The sequence below is a fragment of the Microtus oregoni genome, unplaced genomic scaffold (assembly GCF_018167655.1).
Source record: "Microtus oregoni isolate MIOR12 unplaced genomic scaffold, Mior012 000022F_ref0000154, whole genome shotgun sequence".
Lineage (NCBI taxonomy): Eukaryota > Metazoa > Chordata > Mammalia > Rodentia > Cricetidae > Microtus > Microtus oregoni.
The window spans coordinates 2,293,092-2,313,498 of record NW_024543081.1 but is presented as its reverse complement, the minus strand read 5'-3'; the positions used below and the strand labels follow the sequence as shown (position 1 = coordinate 2,313,498).

General features: G+C 39.3%; 1 protein-coding gene across 1 annotated transcript in view; it reads right to left on the bottom strand.

Moving 5' to 3' along the window:
* Positions 1-20,407, bottom strand: part of Slc2a13 (solute carrier family 2 member 13) — a 293,453-nt gene that overhangs the window by 228,172 nt on the left and 44,874 nt on the right. The window contains exon 2 of the mRNA XM_041672334.1: positions 6,422-6,581. Coding sequence (XP_041528268.1) covers positions 6,422-6,581 — 160 coding nt within the window. The remainder of the gene's footprint in view (positions 1-6,421; positions 6,582-20,407) is intronic.

Here is a 20,407-nt window from a genome sequence, read left to right as displayed (position 1 = left end):
TCTGCCTCTCAGTGCTAGGTTTAAATGTGTGAGCCATCCAACTTGCCATTATTCTAGTTTCTTAGTTAGGTTATGACTTTAAGCCCTTTATCTAAGATCATCAGTTAGTGTTTTATGTAATATATATTACATATATATATATATATATATTAGATTTTATTTTCAATTTAATTTTTTCCAGTTTTCCCTAGAATGTATCCTTGTTACTTTTCTCTTGCTTGGATAAAACACCATGACTAAGGTAACTATAAAAAAAAGTATTTAATTTGGGCTTATGACTTTAGAGGCTGAGAGTCCACAATGACAGAACTAAGCACGGCAGTGAGAACACCTCAGTTTGCATCCGTGATTGAAGTAGGAGGCAGAAAAAGACACTGGGAATAATTAACCATAAAGCCTGTCCCCAGTGACACACCTCCTCCAACAAGGCCACAGCTTCTAATCTGTCCCTGCAAAGTTCCACCAACTAAGGAGTAAGTATTCAAACATAAAACCCTACAGTGGACACTCCTATTCAAACCACCACAGATCTATAGGTTACTTAGAACATAGTGCTTCAATCTCTAAATATTTGGGACTTTCTTAACAATTTTATGGTTATTAATTTCTGATTTAATAATGTAAACAGATAGGTTCAAAATGTAATATAATTTCTTTATTTAAAACCTTACTAACATGGATTTCATACTTCAGCACCTGGCCAGTGTTTGCAAAGAAAGCCTGAGAGAAATTTGACAAATTATAAACATTGTTGAATGTGGCAGTCAAAAGTCAATCAAAAGACAAGGAACTTAATGGTATATTAAGGGTTTCTATAATATATTACCTGTTTTGTTTAACTGTTCTATTCTTTGGCAATAAAATATTTAAAAACCTCAGAATAGTATCTAGATTTGCCTGTTTTCCCATGCTACTAATTTTTATTGAGATAAAGCACACATTTTGCCATTTTGTCATTTTGAAGTATGCATCTGTACACTATCATGCGCTTGCGTGGTGTTAGGTAACCAGCACCCAGTCCCTTTTGATTTCCCTATTTTGAAGCTCTCACCGTGTATTCCACATTGTTATCATTGCTGGTGCTCCTGGCAAACGGGCTCTTGATCATTATGACCCACCCTAAACTCTACTGACAGCACTGTAGTCCACTCTGCAAATCCCACAGTACCCCAGTTTTATTTCCATATTCCCATCTTTTTACGCTTTTGTCTAATGCACAAAACACTTACCTTTTAGGCAGTGTCTATTTGTGTCCTCATTTGGGAATACAGTGATAGTTTTTATGCTTCTAGATCTACCTTTTAACATTTAATATGAGGTACCTTGCTAAAGCTACATTTTAAGTGCACTGTTTAGCTATGTGTTTTCCATCTGCCCCGTCTGGTATTTACACCTGCGCTTTTACTACCTTACATTTCTATAGCATATCAACCTATTTTAAGTATTCTTTATTAATCTTTACAATGGCTTCTTAGCTGTTTCCTTTACTATATTCTAGTGATTGTTCTAAGAAAAAAAAAGAATGCATTATCTGTTGATCTACCAAGTACTAATGTGCAAACCACAAATGCATAATTCCATTCAATGTGCCTGCTTCATTACTGTCATCTTACAAAGGATGAGAAGGTACAGAGGTCTCCCCCACACCCCTACTCTCCCCAAATGCTTCCTCCCCTCTTATCAACACCTTCACCAATGTGGCACATTCATATGATGAATCAGTCAACTGTGTGGACGATCAACATTACCCATAGTTCACTCTTGAAAGAATCTAGTCCATGAGTTTAGACCAATATATAGGAGTGTATCTACCGTGATGCTATTGTACAGATATTTTCTTTCAAGATCCTCTATATTCTGGCCATTAACAGATTTTTTTTTCACTCTGTCTGTGGTGTAGAATGGTCTTCTTCAGGGAGCTTTGTCTTCTACAAACCTCTCTTGTCATTGCCAGCCTTCATTTAGTTTTTCCTTGGGGAGACTCAGAGAACCGAAGGTGGGAGGGCTTTTTATTAACAGGATTAGAAAGATATAGAGGCTGAAGTTAGTGCTTTCTGAAAATAACATCAAGTACTGTTTAATATTATTTAAGAGTTTTTAAAGAATTTTCATAGCTATTCACTCACTCAGTCCATACAATAACACCACTGCTGAATTTACCAGCTGCTTGAGGATATGAGACTTGAGACTAATCAACTCACACCATGAAAGTGAGCCTTCATCTCTATCCACTAGAATATCTTTATCTATCTTCTATGTATTGATTCTATCAGTAGCATATTATAGTCATCTTAAGCATTCAGATTTGTAATTTTATCAAGCTATTAACCCATAATTAATATGTTTTCCAAATTAATTCTGGTTAAAATGGTAATTTAATGATTTTATGATAGAGCTTAACTCAAATTATATTATTTTATATATAGTCAGTAAGTACTAATGATCACAAATTATAAGGACATTTCTTGAGCATGAATTTGTTTTCAGAAAGCATTACCTTCCAAATGACATACAAATAACATTCTTTCAATTAACATTCAAATAACATCTCACTGATGAGGCTTTTAAAACTGGTAATAACATGGGAGTGATTCTGGAAGAGAGGAAAGCTCACCACTTCACCAATACAATCAGTTTCTTTGAAAAATTATGTAAGGAGACTCATATGCATTAAAATTGAAGAATAAAAATGTATGCTAAAATTATCTGAGACATGTCAAATAAAATCAAACTTACAATGTTCTTAAAACAATGGATAACTATTTAATTAAAAATACAAGATAAAACTATGCCACTAAAGGATTCAAACTTCTGTTCACCCCATTGCAGACTAGCCTTCCATTGCCCCTACTAAATTCCCAGATGGCTGAAGCTCCTCCTTATCCCCTCCCTCTTTGACTAGATGTGACTGGCTCTGACTGACAGGGGTATATATAGTGTAAATGACATTTTCCCATCTGTGTAGACAATGTTCGCTCCAAGAGCTAAAGGCCATCTAACAAATACCCCGACACCAAGCATGAGAAGCCCCTCTTTTGAAACTTTGGTCAGAGTCCTTTAAGAGTCTCCCAAAACATTGTAAGCCATTGCTATTGGCCTCAGTCACCCCCAGTGGTGGAAGGTATGTCCCTATTGTTAAAGACACCATGTTCTTCAGACTTCAGACACAGGGCCCAGAAGACCCAAACTGAATCTGATCTGAAACCCTCCTCACTGAGGATTAGCTTTCACAATACCAGAAGGTATCATACAAGCTTCCAAAGGAGAAAAGCAACCAACGGTCCTGCCCAGCCATGAGACCTAGGAACTATAATAACCAGCATGGCACAATAATTCTGAGAATGCATTAGTGGCACACACACCTTGTTGGTAACCAACAGCTATCTAATTGGACTTAAGACCCACACAAAAAGAGGGAAAGTGTGCCTAATACTGTAGCATTTGCTTGATCCAGGGCTAGTGATGTCATGGATCATGGAGGAGAACCTACAACTGCTACTTTACTGAACCAGCATTGTCCCTACTATTTTCTAAATCTTTGTTCTTACGGGTGCGTGTCATCCTCAGTCGCTGTCATGAAAACTTCTCCTTGCAAAAGAAGAAAGAAAATCACTACAGAAAATCACAGCCAATCAAAGTTCAGAATTGTGAAACCTGGTCTTAGCTGATAAACCGACAACCCAGTTCCTTCACACAAGGCTCACGGATCATTGCTGAAGAGGGGGTAGAAAAATTGTAAGAGCCGAAGGAATGTGAGATTGTGTCTCCAGTGACTGTCAGAAATGACAAAGTCTCAGCAACACAAACTAAACCTGACTGCTGGAGGATGACATCAATAGACATGCTGAAGCAGATGGGGAAAGAGCATGAGGCTGCAACCGTGCATAAAGAACTACAGGCAACTCAGGAATGCTGAGTGGGAAAATAGGGAAGAAAGCACCAATTAGTTAATATTAAGTGGTCAGCTATAAAAATATATATGCAAGGAACATATAGATTGAGCAGGTTGTATTTATATATTTAGTAATGTATATAAACACGCATAAGTAACAATTTATAAAACGAGGCCATGAATTTGAAAGAGAACAAGAAAGGGTATATGGGAGGGTTTTGGAGGAAGGGAAAAGAATGAAGAAGTGATGTGAATATATTATCTCAAAAATAAAAACAATGAAAAATAATTACAGTTCACCTATATTTTTTCAGTTTAAAAAAGATGTCTGCAGGGCTGGAGAGGTGGATCAGAGGTTAAGAGCACTGACTGCTCTTCCCGAGGTCCTGAGTTCAATTCCCAACAACCACATGGTGGCTCACAGTCATCTATAATGAGATCTGGTGCCCTCTTCTGGCATGTAAACAAACATGGAAGGAATGTTGTATATATAATAAATAAATAAATCTTTAAAAAAAAAAGATGTCTGCATATCTAGCTGATAACACTAGGTACTAGAAGTTCAGCTGTTTTCTTAGTATTTGCTACCTTATATACCCACAGCATAAGGTATGGTCAATTTCTTCCCACATGCTTGGGGAGAAATTAAGCTCAGACGGATCACACAATTTGTTCCAGATCTGTAGGTAATAAAGAAACAGTTGAAGGACCGATTTGGATTTGGGGCTAGGATTACGTACCCACAACAGTTACAGTCATTTTCCCTCTCCAGGGATTTTCTCTTTCATCCTATGCTACACCCTCAGCCACAAGCAAATACAGACCACAAAGCGTTGGTTTTCCTTTAGCTTCTCTTGTGACATAGTGATGGTGGCACTCATGCATCAGAACAGTAGAGAACTATGAAACTCATTTATGAAGTGCCTACTGTTTGCCAAGCACTGGGTTCGGTGCTACGAATAGGTTATGCATAAAATATTTTAGTTTCTGCAATGATCTCACAAAGTTAAGTGTTTTATTTTTTTGCTTCCACATTTTGGGTAGGAAATTAAGCTCAAAGGGACAGTATGATTTGTCCCAGATCTGTAGGCAATGAAGGAGCAGTAGAAGACAGATTTGGATTTGGGTTGGATTTTATCGCCCACCTTTAAGGGGTAATAAAAGGCTTACCCCAGTGACTTCACCTTTACAGTAGTACCCCACAGTCATAAACACGTTACTGTATGATCCTCCTTGATATCTTAACCACTACTGAAAAAATGTTAAGTGATTAACCTTTCAGTAGAAATGTGGCCTAAATATTACAGATAATATATATATATATATATATATATATATATCACAATAAAAGTTTACCAAAATACAATAGACAACTTAGAGTTGTATGTGTACATGTAAGCATTGACTTGTAAGTTTCAAATCAAAGCTAAAAAAAAAAACAAATTAAAACAGGAGTAGCAACAAACTTCCTCTTTCTTTTCATCTACAGAGTAGAAAAGAAAAAACAAAGATTCTACATCAATTTCCCAGCCATGTTAAAGTCTGTAGAGACCGACCTCTGCAGGCAAAAGCTAGAGAGCAGATCTTTATTCTAGTTGTGTATTTGGTTTAGTGAACCTTGAGAGAGGCAGACTCTCACTGACTTCCAGTGACTTCTCATAAAGCTTTATCAGAGCTTCTCCTAAGCCACATGGCTTGTGGTACTGTTGGTAATGCAGTTCAGGTCTTCCTGTCCCCACCACACTGGAACCATCCCCTTGAGCTGCTTGACCATCACAAACACTGTAGAAGCCAGGACCCAATCTCTAAATCGATGCTCTTACAGAATATTCCTACACAGTGCATGCTGAAAGAGCATCTGTTATAGTAAGCGAAGACACAAAGATAAGTTAAGCAATACTGCACAGCCTGGTGTGCTTTTAGTAACAATTCCCTAGAATACTTAGACGAATCTGTTGTTTCAAACACTATAAAGCAACGAATAAAAATCCTGTGTTCTCACCTTCAAGCTTTAATGCAATTTTGTTTGTACAAATATGATTCACATTTAGCTTTAACATTTATCTTCATATTATCATTCTCATTTATTTCTATTTAAATTTTGATCAATGAATAATTTTATATTTTAATTTTACTTAGACACCTTTTTATAGACACTCTCTTCAGCATGAGAATGCTTTTTCTTCCCCAAAAGGAATCTACATCTGCAATTTACAATCAGCTTCTCAGTCACTCATATAACTCAAAAAACCCATGTATATCTGTTACATTATTAAATGTGTAAAAGACTAGACACAGTATGAGAAATATCACCAAAGTGCTTTAGAAAAGCCAGTCTTCTGCAAATATCAATTCTTAATGGGATGTTTCTTGTCTATCATTAAAATAAATAAGTATTACTTGATTACTTTCAATTTTGCTGAATGCCACCTACTTAGAAATGAACTACAATGATTCAAGATATCTCAATTTTTCCAATGCCTCAGCGTTGTAGTTTATCTGAATCCAAGAGAAGAACTATTTACCAACCTCCATCCATCCTTCTGCAGATAACTGAAGGCTCCATCGACAACACTTGCAAAAAACTGTCCCCCTGTGATGAAGAGGGTATTGATGGTGACCAGTCGGCCTCGCAAGTTGGGTGGAGAAACCTCAGCGATGTACACTGGCACTGTCATGGAAGCAAGGCCTGCAGGGAAGAACCAAAGCAAACGTGAGACCTTCATGCAAGCTCTGTCGTCACTACACTTACCCATGCTGGGTTAAAACGCACACTTCAGTTCAAGTTTTCACTCTACTCAGGACTCAGGTTATCACAGGCTCAAGATTTTGTTTGTGACTGACGTGGGGGAACTGCATATAAGGAAAGAAGTATGTGAGGTTCCAATCTCCGAATACTGTTTTTTTATATACTATTATTTAAAGTAATTTATTTTTATTTTATTTTATTTAGTGAGGTCTTATGTAGCTGGTCATGAAAGCAGTAGGTAAGTAAGAATGACCTTGAACTTCTGATCTTCCTGCCTCTACCTCCCAAATTCTCAGCTCACACTGTCATTTCAAAGATGGCTTAGTGGTTAAGAGCACTGGCTGCTCTTCCAGAGGTCATGAGTTCAATTCCCAGCAACCACATGGTGGCTCACGACCATCTGTAATGAGATCTGGCGCCCTTTTCTGGCATGTGGGCAGACATGAAGGCAGAATGTTGTATGCACAATAAATAAACAAATAAAATAAAATAAAAAAAAGACCACATACAGAAGCACATTAACAGTCCTACAAGGACGTTAAAGGGATAAATATGCTTTACAATTTTACAGACTGTAGATATAAAATTATGTTCCAGAAAAATGATGCAATTGCTAAATTATTTTAGTCTATATGGAAATGTAATCAGACAACAGTGAGAATAAAATACTATTCAATAATTTATAACAACCATTCGAAATCTTTATTTAGAAGAGACACACCAAGCTTTAAATTGGTTTACTGATAAGAATGTTTTATTAATAAGTTAAGTCATTCAATTGCCCACTCCTATATTTCTGAGGCAACTTAAAATGATGGAATGTTTGGGAATCTGCAGTTCTGAAAAACAAATGATTTTTTAAATTGATTTTATTGAGTTATACATTTTTCTCTGCTCCCCTCCCTTCCTCTCCCCTCCACTTCAACTCTCTCCCATGGTCCCCATGCTCCCAATTTACTCAGGAGATCTTGCCTTTTTCTACTTCCCATGTAGATCAGATACATGTATGTCTCTCTTAGGGTCCTCATTGCTCTCTAGGTTCTCTGGGATTGGGAATTGTGGACTGGTTTTCTTGCTTTATGTCTAAAAGCCACTTATGAGTGGGCGTTATGGGGCTGGGGAGGTGATCAGTAAACTGCTTATATTGTTATTTATTTAACTTCAATATTTATGTCTCTAGACATATTAAACAATCCAAAAATTAGATTGAACATCAAAACTGCACAACAGACCCATGTAGAACTGTTTTTAAGGGACTCATTTGTACCGAAGAAAGCACCTAGAAAACTGTCACGTCCAGTCCGGGGACCTTTCATTTCAGGGCACCTGGATCTACCACCTTCCATATTCAGTGACAGCTGTCTGCAGTCGGTGACAGCCACACCTAGGCTTCTCAACAAAGGAATGATCGTCAGTAGTGACAGAGATGGACCCCAGGGGTTCACGCAGACTGGACATGACCACTAAGCGCTCCCTCCCCTCAATTCATCAGCAGTTTCTGTTTGTCCATCACCAACCTAAATCACATAGTTCTCTCTCACGTAAGTACTGCAAGCTAATTGATAGTACCCTGGAGCTGTAATCTCTCTCACTTTTTTCCTTCTCTAGACAGAGGCCCACTTCCACCCAGTGTTTTCAACTTCACTAAACTCCCTGATGATACCACAGCAGCCTGCAGCCTTACCAGTTTTACCTTTTGTTAAATTTTAATTGGCCTTATCCATCTTCGAGTCAGGCAGCAAGAATAAATAGACAAACAACAACAAAACCCTGGAAAAATCCCCTGCATTAAGGCAAACATACAAGCACTTAAGCTTTCCTGGCACTCCTTGCTCCTTTAGTGCCTGCCAGCATATGGAGAGAAACCTATGGGTTACAAGTTTTCCTACATGAGCAAGAAGGAGTATTAAACTAAATCATCCCCATCTTAGTGCAGTATTAGTGCAGCACAGACTACTCTAAAATGCCTTCTGTAAAACTGAGAAATAAGCATTTCCAAAAATATCAACAAGTTGATTATATTTTCCTCATTTCTTTGACTATGGGACCATCTCAATAAAATTTCATAAATAAGCACTAATTTATGATTGAGAATTTTTCTATACTGGTCTATTTAAAAACAATCACTCCATTTCTCAGCCACATAACCCACGAAACATGGGGAATCAGAAGCACACATTTAAGCCATACATTCTTGTCTCCCTACCACAGATTTTACAAGACTAGAAATGTAGACATGTCCTCAGGCCTTTAGAAAGTTTGATGGTTTCAAATGAATGCCGAAGTGCTGAAGGTAACAGATGACAGCCGAGAAAAAGACCAGAGAACTAGACAACCTTAAAGCCATTGATAGGTAGGGTTAGAAAGAGCCCTGCAAATGTATCCTGTAATCGACAATGCTGATTTAGCATTGCTGTTCAAACTGCCTAATTCTGTTAGTTAGGAATTGTCCATGTCCTGGCTGCAGCCCTTTTCCTTTGCCCATCTCCACTGAGAACATGTAATCACCTCACTTCACAGAGGACATTATCCTGGAAAACGCAGTGAGTCAAAGAACCTAGCAGAACCCAACTTTAACGGCACACACTAAACTCGCTCATCACCACAGATGACAGTGGGCTCAGGAACGATAGGTTTCAAAACCCACCATGCCAGTTACAAGCTGGATAAGTCAGTATAAGTTATTTAAACTTTTTAGGCCTCCAATTTCTTATCTATGGAAGGAGAAGATTAAAGGTCCTTCAAGGAGATTGAGAAATCTCAATGGATTATTAACAGGGTAAAGCACTTGAATACAGAAGGTAGTCAATACTAGCCATGATCAGACTGAACTACAAGATAAAATCCGAGACAGCTAAACTCAGAAATGGCCTGTGAGGCATGCAGCAGGCGGTAAATATTGCTCCCTGAGAATGCTGGGGGCACAGGTTAGCTACATATAGTGTTCCAGCAGCTTGCTTGTCTGGCTCAATTCAGAGTCTGCCAAGACAGCTTGCCTCTTTCCTTCTTCCCCCTGTATGGGAAAATCTGACCTTGTCAGCTTAGGTTGCATATTATGTCATTCTAGACAAAAAAAAAAAAAAGGTAGGAGGTAGAAAAATGTATGAAGGCAAAATAAACCTGGTTTGTGGAGAGAAGATCAGATGAAAAAAAAAGACAGGAGAAAGTTTTAAGGAAGACACTTAGGATGGGTCTGAGAAAAAAAATGCAAACAAGAACTCAGCTTTGAGGGCGGATTTGTGGGAGTAACAGATTTTGAGAGCTGCTAAATTACAACCTACTTGCTGTTCCATGCTGGGCCCGGACTGATTTTCAAGGTCTCTGGATGTCTTTCAATTGCAGGACAACATTTCTTTAAGTACAGCTTCAAACCAAGACTAGGGTAGGAAAAGCTGGAAGTCACACAGATATGCAGGGTTCCAAAGGTGACTGTATGAACAATACACCTAATTGTGATAACAGCAGCAGGTCACTCTCAGAAAGGACATTTGAGAAGATTGCTGAGAGCCACATCCTGAAAAAAAAGTCTGTATTTAGGACACTGTTGGATGGAAAGTCAGACGGTGAACGGTAAATGGTGCCTTACCCTTGAATATCACAGCATATGCCTAAAAGTTTCCCCATCAACAGGTATTTGATAATGAAAAGCAAATACAGAAAATGCAGAAATGGACACAAAGTTCGGTTTCGTTTTTTCAGAATATAACGCAGATGCTAATGTCAAAGTGGTTTCAGGGGATCATGTCAACTTTTCTTCAATGCTATTTAAGGATGAAGGGGCACACCTCTGCTGAGAACATGATCCTGAAGAAATAGCTGAGAAACATTTTATCTTTGAAGAATGGCGTCTCTCTTTTGTTTCCCTCTCCCTGTAGTTTGATTTCCTGCCACCAGGTAGCATGTTAAAGAGATTAGATCAATCTGTAAGAAAACTGGGAATTGAGTACAATGAATTGTCTTGTTGTGAGTTAGACAAATTGTGAGCATACATCCAACTGCTCTATGAAACTGGAGAACGAGGAACCTGATGCTCACTCCACTCACTGTGTTCCAATGCGCATACATCACATGCAAGCCCTGCCAATCAACAGTCTGCTATTAATGAAACAAGCCATGCAAGCAGCCGATTTATGGATTCCCAAACAATATAAAGCCCAGTCCTAAAAAGCCCCAGACATTTCAGTTATGAGCAAGTTACCCTAAAACCCACTCTTCAGAAATAAATAGCATCTGTCCAGAGACAATTCTCACTGTTCTAAGGAAGGACTGCTAAGTAAAACCAACAAATGTGAGGGTCTGTTTGAATCACTGTTATGTGTTTGTATAGCTTAACTATAGATTTTAACAAACCACAAGAACATTCAAATAAGCAATAACTTAATATGCGTACAACATCTGTTGTAAAGACAGTGTATTGAAGCTCATATTTCTGCCCTGTTGTAACCCAAAGATGATAGCCTAAGATTTCCAAAATTAAGAGTTAGATGTTTCTGAAACATATATGTGAATGAGGCAAAACTTTAAGGAGCATTCATATCAAATTTTATTTTATGCTGTGTGTGTGTCTATCTTGTATGTGCACATATTCGTGTGTGTGCACATGGAGAGGTCAGAGTGGAGGCCTGGTGTCAAGTGTCTTCATGGATAGCTCTCCACAGTTTTATATTTTTGAGACAGTTTCTTATGCTAAAGCTCACCGACTGGCTAGACTGACTGGCCAGTGAGGCTCTGGAATCACCCAGCTCTGCCTGCCCAGCACTTAGAGGACAGGTATATACCACCAGATTTTCTTTACAAGGATACTAGGGATCCAAACTCAGGTTCTCAGCTTATATAGCAAGCATGTTACTAACCAAGTCAACTTCTCATTCTAATGTTAATAGTACAAATAAAACATATGAAGTTAACTTGAGCATCAAACATCAATATCTTTCTATAGTAAATATAACCATAGAAATGCATGGTGGTGTTATTTACTGGTGTTAAAAGCTTAACTTCTTAAAAAGATAAGGATACATCAAGGGAACTTGTCATCACGCTTGACTTGAGAAACATTACCGAGACGCCGCACCTGGGTCACCACTGTGCAAGAGCATCCCCAGCAGCAAGCAGACTCACCACCTGCGTAGAGGGGACGCAGAAACTGCCTTCCACAAACTGCTGGAAGCCCTTTCAAAGGCTTGAGTCAGAAACATAAGCAATTTCATAACCAAACAGCATTAGCAAACCCTGTTGTGATAGATAAATACCCATGAATCACAGCGGTATCTCAGCGTGATAAGCCATGCAGCCACTAATTAGCTTCTGAGAAGTGCCTAAGCCACCTCCCAGTAATAATGCTTCTGGAATGAGGATTGTGGTGGCCTGAGTTTATTTCTAAAACCATGACTTTATTGTCTCTAAAGATGAAACCTTAGTAAAAAGATGCAGGGTCCAAGAGAAGAGGAGCCTTTATAGCAGTTGTGACCAGTTGGCTGTTACACCTTCATTCTTCTCCATAGCTGTGTCTACTGTTACCAGGTGGCTAGCATGACTTAGAGAAGATGCAAACGATGTTCAGCAACTTCCAAATATGCTTGGACCTACATATAACACAAAATGCCTATAACAGAGTCGGTTGTGAGAAGACTACTCCTGGGGATATCTTACAAAATTAACTTTCTAGAGTGTCCAACAGCCCCTAACAAAACATTATATACAGATCATCAGCAACTCAGCTGAATACCATCTGTCTCACACACACTTGGCTTTTTTCAAAAATCTAGTGTGTGTCAGGGCATGGGGGGGCATGCATTCCTGTACACCTGGACAGTATGCATATGGTGGTAACTTGTGAGAATCAATCCTCTTTTCTACCATGTATGCCCCAGGAGATTGAACTCTTATGTATTAGGTAGAGGTTTGTGTTCAGCTGACAAAAACTAGCAAGCACAGATGAAAAGGTGCGTGAATACCTCAAGAATGTGACAAGTTGACTGACCACGCCCCTCCCATGACCCAGATTATTAACCCCTAGAGCGGGACCCTTGGTTACAACCCTTTCTTGGGAACCACTTTTGCAGTACAGGAGCTCTGCTTCTTTCCTGTCTTTTAATCTGTCACCAGTAACAAAGATCCTTTCTAAAACGCACGCTCCAGTTGTCCCCGAGACTCGTGTCCCTTCACGTTCACTAGAGAAAAGAATGAGAAGTTATTGGCCTGCGATGTCTCTGGTGGCCCTGGCTTTTCCAGCACCCCAGCTCCCCAAATTATGGCTCACTTTAACTGAGAAGGGCTCCATTAACTCACAGACCCCAAGTTTTCCCACACTGATATAGAATGATGAAAAGGTAGCAGATAAATGGATATGATGACAAGCAGAGCTAAAGAACGTCACAGTCTACACTTCTATGTCAGCTGCTATCCTTCTTGCTAGGACCAAACACCTAACCAGGAATAAATTGTTCAGGGCTCGCTGTTTGCGTGGATACAGAATAGACAGCAGGGAGAGGGGGATGCTGACACTCTGCTGGCTTTTCATCCTCCCTTTAATTCAGTCCTCGGTCCTGGCCCATGCGATGGAACTGCTCACATTCAGGATGGATCTTCCGTCCTCTACTGAACCTCTCAACAAACACCCAGAGGTGCGTCTGAGATCATTCCAAAGCCAGTCAAGCTGGCAATAAAGAAAACCACTGCGATTTCCATTCCCGAAGGGTAAATCAACTTAATGCAAGCTACTTACATTTTTGAAAGATTTTTTTTTTTTTTTTTTTTTTTTTTTTTTTTTTTTTTGGTTTTTCGAGATAGGGTTTCTCTGTGGCTTTGGAGCCTGTCCTGGAACTAGCTCTGTAGACCAGGCTGGTCTCGAACTCACAGAGATCCGCCTGCCTCTGCCTCCCAAGTGCTGGGATTAAAGGCGTGCGCCACCATCGCCCGGCAAGATTTTTTTTTTTAAATTTCCCCTTCTTTGGCATACTGGAAATAATGAAATCTTTCGGGTATTTACTTTCTTTAGATAGTTACTATTTTTTAGCTTGATCTTGTATTTTATGAGAAATTAAAAATGTAATTTTCTTACGTATCCATTTTCACGAAAACGTGAAGGAAATACCGTTGTAGTTTCCTATGGCCAACCTTTTACTGCTGCTAGAATTTATCTATTACGTCACAACCGACTTCTCACCAACAAGAACAGAGAATACCTTGGCACTTGTGCCTCCCTGGTGCTGAGGAAAAAGTGCCACTCCTCTGAAGCTGCCCTGGGAAGCTCCTGACTTCACCCTTTTACATGCTATCCGCCTCTCCAAGTTCACTTGCATCGCTATCCTTTCACCAGGCTTTGAAAACTATCAAAAGGAGCCCCGTGCAAAGGGCGAAGACATTAACTGCTAAACCTTATAGAAAAAGGAACAGCTGGCAGGCTCTGCAATACTTCCTGGTAGACCTTACTTCCGTGTATTAACTAACGTGGAGTTCTGTCATAAACTGCTGTGAGTTCCAATGCGCAGAAAAGTATCACGCCTAAACAGGACTACAAACCCTGGAAGGTCAAGTTCTATTGTCATGCTCTGGAGAAAAAAAAAAAAAAGAAGAAGAGAGAAGAAAAAAGGAAGAGGAGGAAATATGGGAGGAGAAGGAGGAAGAAAAATGGAGGAGGAGGAGGAGGAGGAGGAGGAGGAGGAGGAGGAGGAGGAGGAAGAAGGAAACAGAGGGTGAAGAGGAAGAGGAGAAGTAGAAACTGTGGTGGCGGCAGTAGTAGCAGTAGGAGTATGAGCCACATGGTGAGGGCATGGGTGAGCACACAAGCCTTTTGTCCTGCTCCTTCCCTGACTCCTCATCAACTCCTGAGAGGTCCAGAGCCACCTCAAGGTGCACCTACAAAGTAAGTAGCTCTGCCACCTTATCAAGATTGCTAGCTTTTAAATAAGTGTCATTGCTTCCTGCCATCTGTGGGGTCCAAAATGCGGGTTTCTTCAAAAGCTGAGACCCTGACCTATTCTGGCAGCACCAAGAAAAATAACTGTGAGCCTAGATTTGTGAAGCCGAAAGGAGAAAAATAATCTGTTTCCAACACAGGGTAAAATGCCTAAAATAGAATTCTAAAAGTTCGTGTCAGAGAGATGATGATCTCAAATGGATTATTTTAGGGTTTCTGATGCTGTGAAGAGATACCATGACCACGGCAACTCCTATAACATTTAATTATGGTGGCTTACAGTTCAGCAGATCAGTCTATTGTTATCATGGTGGACCACGGCAGCGTGTAGGTTGGCATGGTGCTAGAGAAGGAACTGAGAATTCTACATCTTGACCCATAGGACACCAGAAGTGAAATGAAACACTGGGCATGGCGAGCACATATGAGACCTCAAAGCCCAGTCCCACAGTGGCACACTTCCTCCAAATAGGCCACACTTATTGCAACAAAGCCACACATCCTAATAGTGCCATCCCCTATGAGCTTATGGAGGCCAATTAGAATTCAAACTGCCACATGGATAATATAAGAATAGAGATGTAGGAAGGATTAAAGAGCACAGAAAATGTAGGAAAATTATAACAATCCATGAACTGTATTAATGAAGAATTATCCCCATAAGGGAAACTTCAACTCTAGACGTCTTCGTTCTATTACTTCCATGACTTGCAACCTGCTAGGTAAAATTCAATATCCATCCATGATTTTTAAACACTTAAAACACTTAAAATTTGCAAGGGCTATTTCATTTAAAAAAATGCAACAAACATCATATTTAGTCAATTAAAGTATGTTATGAGCAAATAGGAACAAATCAAACATAAATGCCATTCTACTTCTCAATGTAAAAGTTCTAGCCAGTGCACTAATGCAAGAAAAAGGGTCCCCAGCACTTGGGAGGCAGAGGCAAACAGACCTCTGTGAGTTTGAGGCCAGCCTGGTCTACAGAGAGAGCGCCAGGACAGGCTCCAAAGCTACAGAGAAACCCTATCTCGAAAACCCAAAAATAAATAATTAAAAAAAATAGCTAAAAGAGAACATTTTTGCAATTTTGTAGGGAAAATCATTTATAGATGATATAATGGCAAATTTTGTAAAAATAATTTTATTTTTATTTATAAAGACATTTTATTTATAAAGAGTAGGGAAAGAAAAAAGGAAAGGGGATACAAACCCACTGAACAAAACATGGCAAAGGGATCGTGGGGCAGGTGCATTGGCTTTTTAAAGGTCGTTCAGTGCATGCATAGGGGGTCTTACATAGCCATGTGATGCATACATATAGATTACATGGCCACGCTGACCATGCGCATAAAGTCCCTAGGGTCATTAGGCAATTTGCCTGAATGCTGATGGCTCAGGCACAGCTGTGGACCCAGAAATGCTAACACCTGGGGTGACTAAGCATTCCGCTGGAATGCTGATGACCCTGGGACTCTGGATTTGACGGCAATGACAACTCTTTCTTTTCTTTCTCCCTGCCCCCACCCCAAACATGTTTGTACATGTCTTACAGGTAGGCACCTAGTAGTCTCTCTCCCATGAGGTTCCTTGATTTGATTGACTCTATTTGATCGTGAGATGATAAGATCTCCTGGCACAACCCAGTCTAGCCTCTAACTCTGAGTGATTCTCGGATCTCAGACTTCCAAGTACCAAGATCAACGTATGTGATATTAAGCCCTGATTTCAATTCATTTAAAAGTTGTGTTTGTTTTTGAAATAGGCTCTGATGATGTGGACCAGGATGGCCTTGCTTTTCTCATGGCCTGGAACTCAGAGTCCTCCTCCCCAATCCTGGGAACACAAGCATTATGCACACCATACCTAGCAATGATACTTTAATTAGAGTTTAGTAGCACTGCTTCATTTTAAAAAGAAGAAAAGATAAAAGGCTTGCACGGAAAAGTGTGCCTGTAATTATAGTCCTCAGGAGGCTGAGGAAAAGGGATTGATTACTTGAGGTCAATGTTCAGACAGACTGGAAATATAAGAGCCATTAAGAAGAGAAAAAGAAATGAAAAAGAAAAGGCTAAAACACAGTTTTATTATATTATTACATGTCTAAATACTAGCAGCAACTTTAAAATAGAATTTTAAAATATACTATGCTATTAATGAAAGAGTTGCTTAGAAACATTTCCTTTCCCTTGGACGCACTGGATAAAGGAAAGCTTGGCATCACTACCATAATTTCGTATCTGGCTGGAGGACCAGTAATAAATCACTGTCTCTAACATTTCCTAAGGAGTCACCTTGAATTCCAGGAAGAATAAACCTCAAGGAAAGAGCTCTCTTCAGACTGACTGACTGAGAGGTGACATCCGTTCAAGCCACGGATGACAGGACAGGAGTAAGGGCTTCTTTGGAGGACCTCAGAACACGAACTGAAACAACAATGACTAAGAAGACCACACCTAGCTATGTATTTTTGTTCCTCTTCTCAGGGTGGCCACAGTAAAGAAATCTCAAGACAAAGGGTTGAGCCCAGTAGGAAGGGTCTGTAGGAGAAGAGGCTTTTATTCAATGAACTGTTTATATTAAGAGCTTGAATACTAACATCAATCATTTTAAAAGTTAGACTATTAAAGAATACCTAAGTATTTATAGTATAGTGTGTTCATGAATTCAGTACTATAAAGATGTTAAGACCCAGAAGCACCTTAATTGTGAAATGTTTGTTTCTATCAAAGGTAGCTTGCCACCAAGAGCCCAGTAGTGCTTAAATCTTCCTCATCTTGTAAATATTTGTGCATAGTATTTTAAATTTTTGTAAAGCTTGTATGTTGTGTGATATTTTGTTTGTGTTCTGACAAATAAAGCTTGCCTGGAGATCAGAGGGTGGAGCTGGTCACTAGTTAACCATAGAGGTCTGGAGGTCTGTATAGACAGGAGAAAGAAAGTGATAAGGCTGGGTGGAGGGCGGACGTGATAAAGAGGGTGGAGACAGGATCCCTCCTGCCCTTTCGGTTTGAAGATTTGGAGAGGTAAGGCATCTGTGGTGGCTGCTGCTGTGTTTCACTGATCTTTCAGCTTTTTCCCCAATATCTGACTGCTAGTATTTATTGATCAAGACTAATTAGGGTCAAGTTTTGCTTTGGGGAAATATTTTAATCTGCCCTCTCTGGTCTACTAAGGCTCTGCTTCACTCCCAGAACTTGACAGCTTGGAATGATCAACCAATCCCTCCCGTTCCCTTCCTATCCTTTGTGCCTGTTCTTTTAAAATTAGCCAATCTCGAAAGACTGTGAGATGAGACCCCAGCCAAGGAGGAAATCACAGTCACCACCTGGCCTGTATCAGAATTAAAAGCTAAGATTTCCTGTCCCTGTGTGTGTGTGTGTACTTGCAAGCCCATGTTAGGTCATGTTGTACTGTTTTTGCCATAAGCAATTGTCTCAATGAGTTAGTTACTTTAGGGTTGTGAGTTTCTTTGTGTGACACCAAGAATATTCTTTGCCAACAGATGGGGACTGGGAAAAACAGACCATTTGACAAATAGAAGTATCCATAAGAAGGGCTTATTAAGGGGGAGGGGACTAGTTGATGGCTCACCAGGTCACTGAGCCTGACCTGAGTTCTGTCCTCTAAGTTTGTGTTGTATAAGAAGACAACTGTGATTGACAATTGTAGTGAAGAACAGGACTTTCATCTTCGCAACGCTGACTGACAGATTAGGAACTTCAATAACTGCAGAGAAGTTAGAATGCTGAAGGAACAGTCTAATTTTTATATACATGTAAATATAAATAATATGTTATATATATTACTTATATACCATATATGTAACATAATAGTTTATGCACATAAAAATAGCATACATAAATTAGAATATATAATATATAAGTATAAATAACATTTATATATAATGTTAATTTAAAAATATAAACAATATAAAATCAAGCCTGGATTTCCTTAACCCCTTAACTAAGATCTATTCCGTGTCTACCTCTGTGCTTGACCTAGCAATTGTCTGACTAAAAGGTAAAACCTTTTAAAAATGTGTTTACTAACTAAATAGACTACTAGAGTCTACCAGTCAAAAGGCTAAGTGTTGTGATACAGTATCTGAGACCTATGGCAATGATCTCCCCACTTTTTTGTAATTCACTTAACCAGTGTTTTCAACAATGTATTTGAAAAGTGCCCTGACTTGTAACATTTCTGATCTATTGCTACAAAACTTCATCAAACAGTTACCACACTGGACCATGAAATTAGGGGTAACCTAAATTTGTGTTCCCAAGTTATGATCATTCGTGATTGGCTCCAAATCCCCTTCAAGGTGAGAGTTGTGTCTTTCAACTGACAAAATCAACTCTCGTTCTCTTTTGCGTGTGCACATGCATAAAGACATAAGGAGAAAAATACTGATTGTTGCTGATGAGGCAAAATGGGGGAAAATTCATTTGATTTATTGTATTGAGTTTTGAGAGAAAAAATACTTATAATTAAAAAAATTTTTAAAGTAAAATCAATAAAAAACATCTTAGGAGTATTTGCTAAATGGAAAATAATAGCTAAGCTAAATATTGATGTATAGTACAATTTTTAATTTTATATATGTGTTAAGAAATCAAAAAAGTAAACTGTTATGATTTTAGCCAACCAGCATGGCTGGCACTTCCGGGTTTCAGGGCCATGCATGTGCAGACAAGCCCTCAGGCAAAAATACCTAACCACCCAGGGACCTTAAAAGGCCCTGCATGACCCACATGCGGCATGGTTCCATCACTTGTGCGCGCATGCATCAGCTCTGTCATCTGTGTATGGTGTAGCTATGCCATCCCCCTGTGCGCATGCGCTAGGCCCCCTTTTAAAGCTGAATGCGCCATCTTCAGCCCTCTCTTTCTGCACACCGACTTCACCAGGCCTGTACATGTCTCTTTTCTCCTCTAATAAACTCCTAAGTGGGTTTGTTGCATGTTTCATGTTTCCTTCTCACTCGCACCAGGTAATTTCAGAAACCTTAAAAGAATTCATATAAACATTGAAATTCATCTTGAATTGAAACAATATTTCTTAAAATCTATAAGAGCAAAACTCACACTAATTCTGCATTAAATTTACAGAGCATTTTTCTATGTTCATAACTATTGAATAATTATACAATTATGACAGTCTGATGCATGGATACATATCATGAGTCCACCAGGGCAATTCCATCTCCCCTAACTCTATAAGACTGACGAGTAAGTGGTTCTGGTTGAAGTCACTGGGAACTCCTTGCTCCTGATGTGCTGCAGAACTGCCTGTCTCTCCTTACTCTGAGCCCCTTTCCTTGCTAGCTCCTGATGACCATTAATCACCTATACTTGCCTCTTAGGAAATCTCTACTATAGCCACTATGCACATGAGAACATGTGACATTGTCCTTCTGTGACTGTAATATGATTTAACACAATAGCTTGCAGGTCCATTCATGTTGCCATCATCTATGTTTAATATTCTGCTATGCATATACATGATATTTTCTTTATTCATCTACATGACAATACACCAGTTAATTTAAATGCCTGACTCTTGTGAATAGTGAGGAAATAGATCAGGGGAGGCATCCCTTTCATACACTAATTCCTCTTTCTGTGGTGGATGTATTGTGATGGCTAATCTTGGTTATTGTGGTGGTTTGAATAAGAACTCCCCCCACCCCATTCCAGAACCATATATTTGAATGCATGGTCATTAGGAGTGACTCTATCTGAAAGGGTTTAGGGGTTGTGTCCTTGTTGGAGTAGGTGTGGTCTTGTTGAAAGAAGTCAGTTACTGGAGGTGAATTTTGGTTTTCCAACCACTATGCCAAACC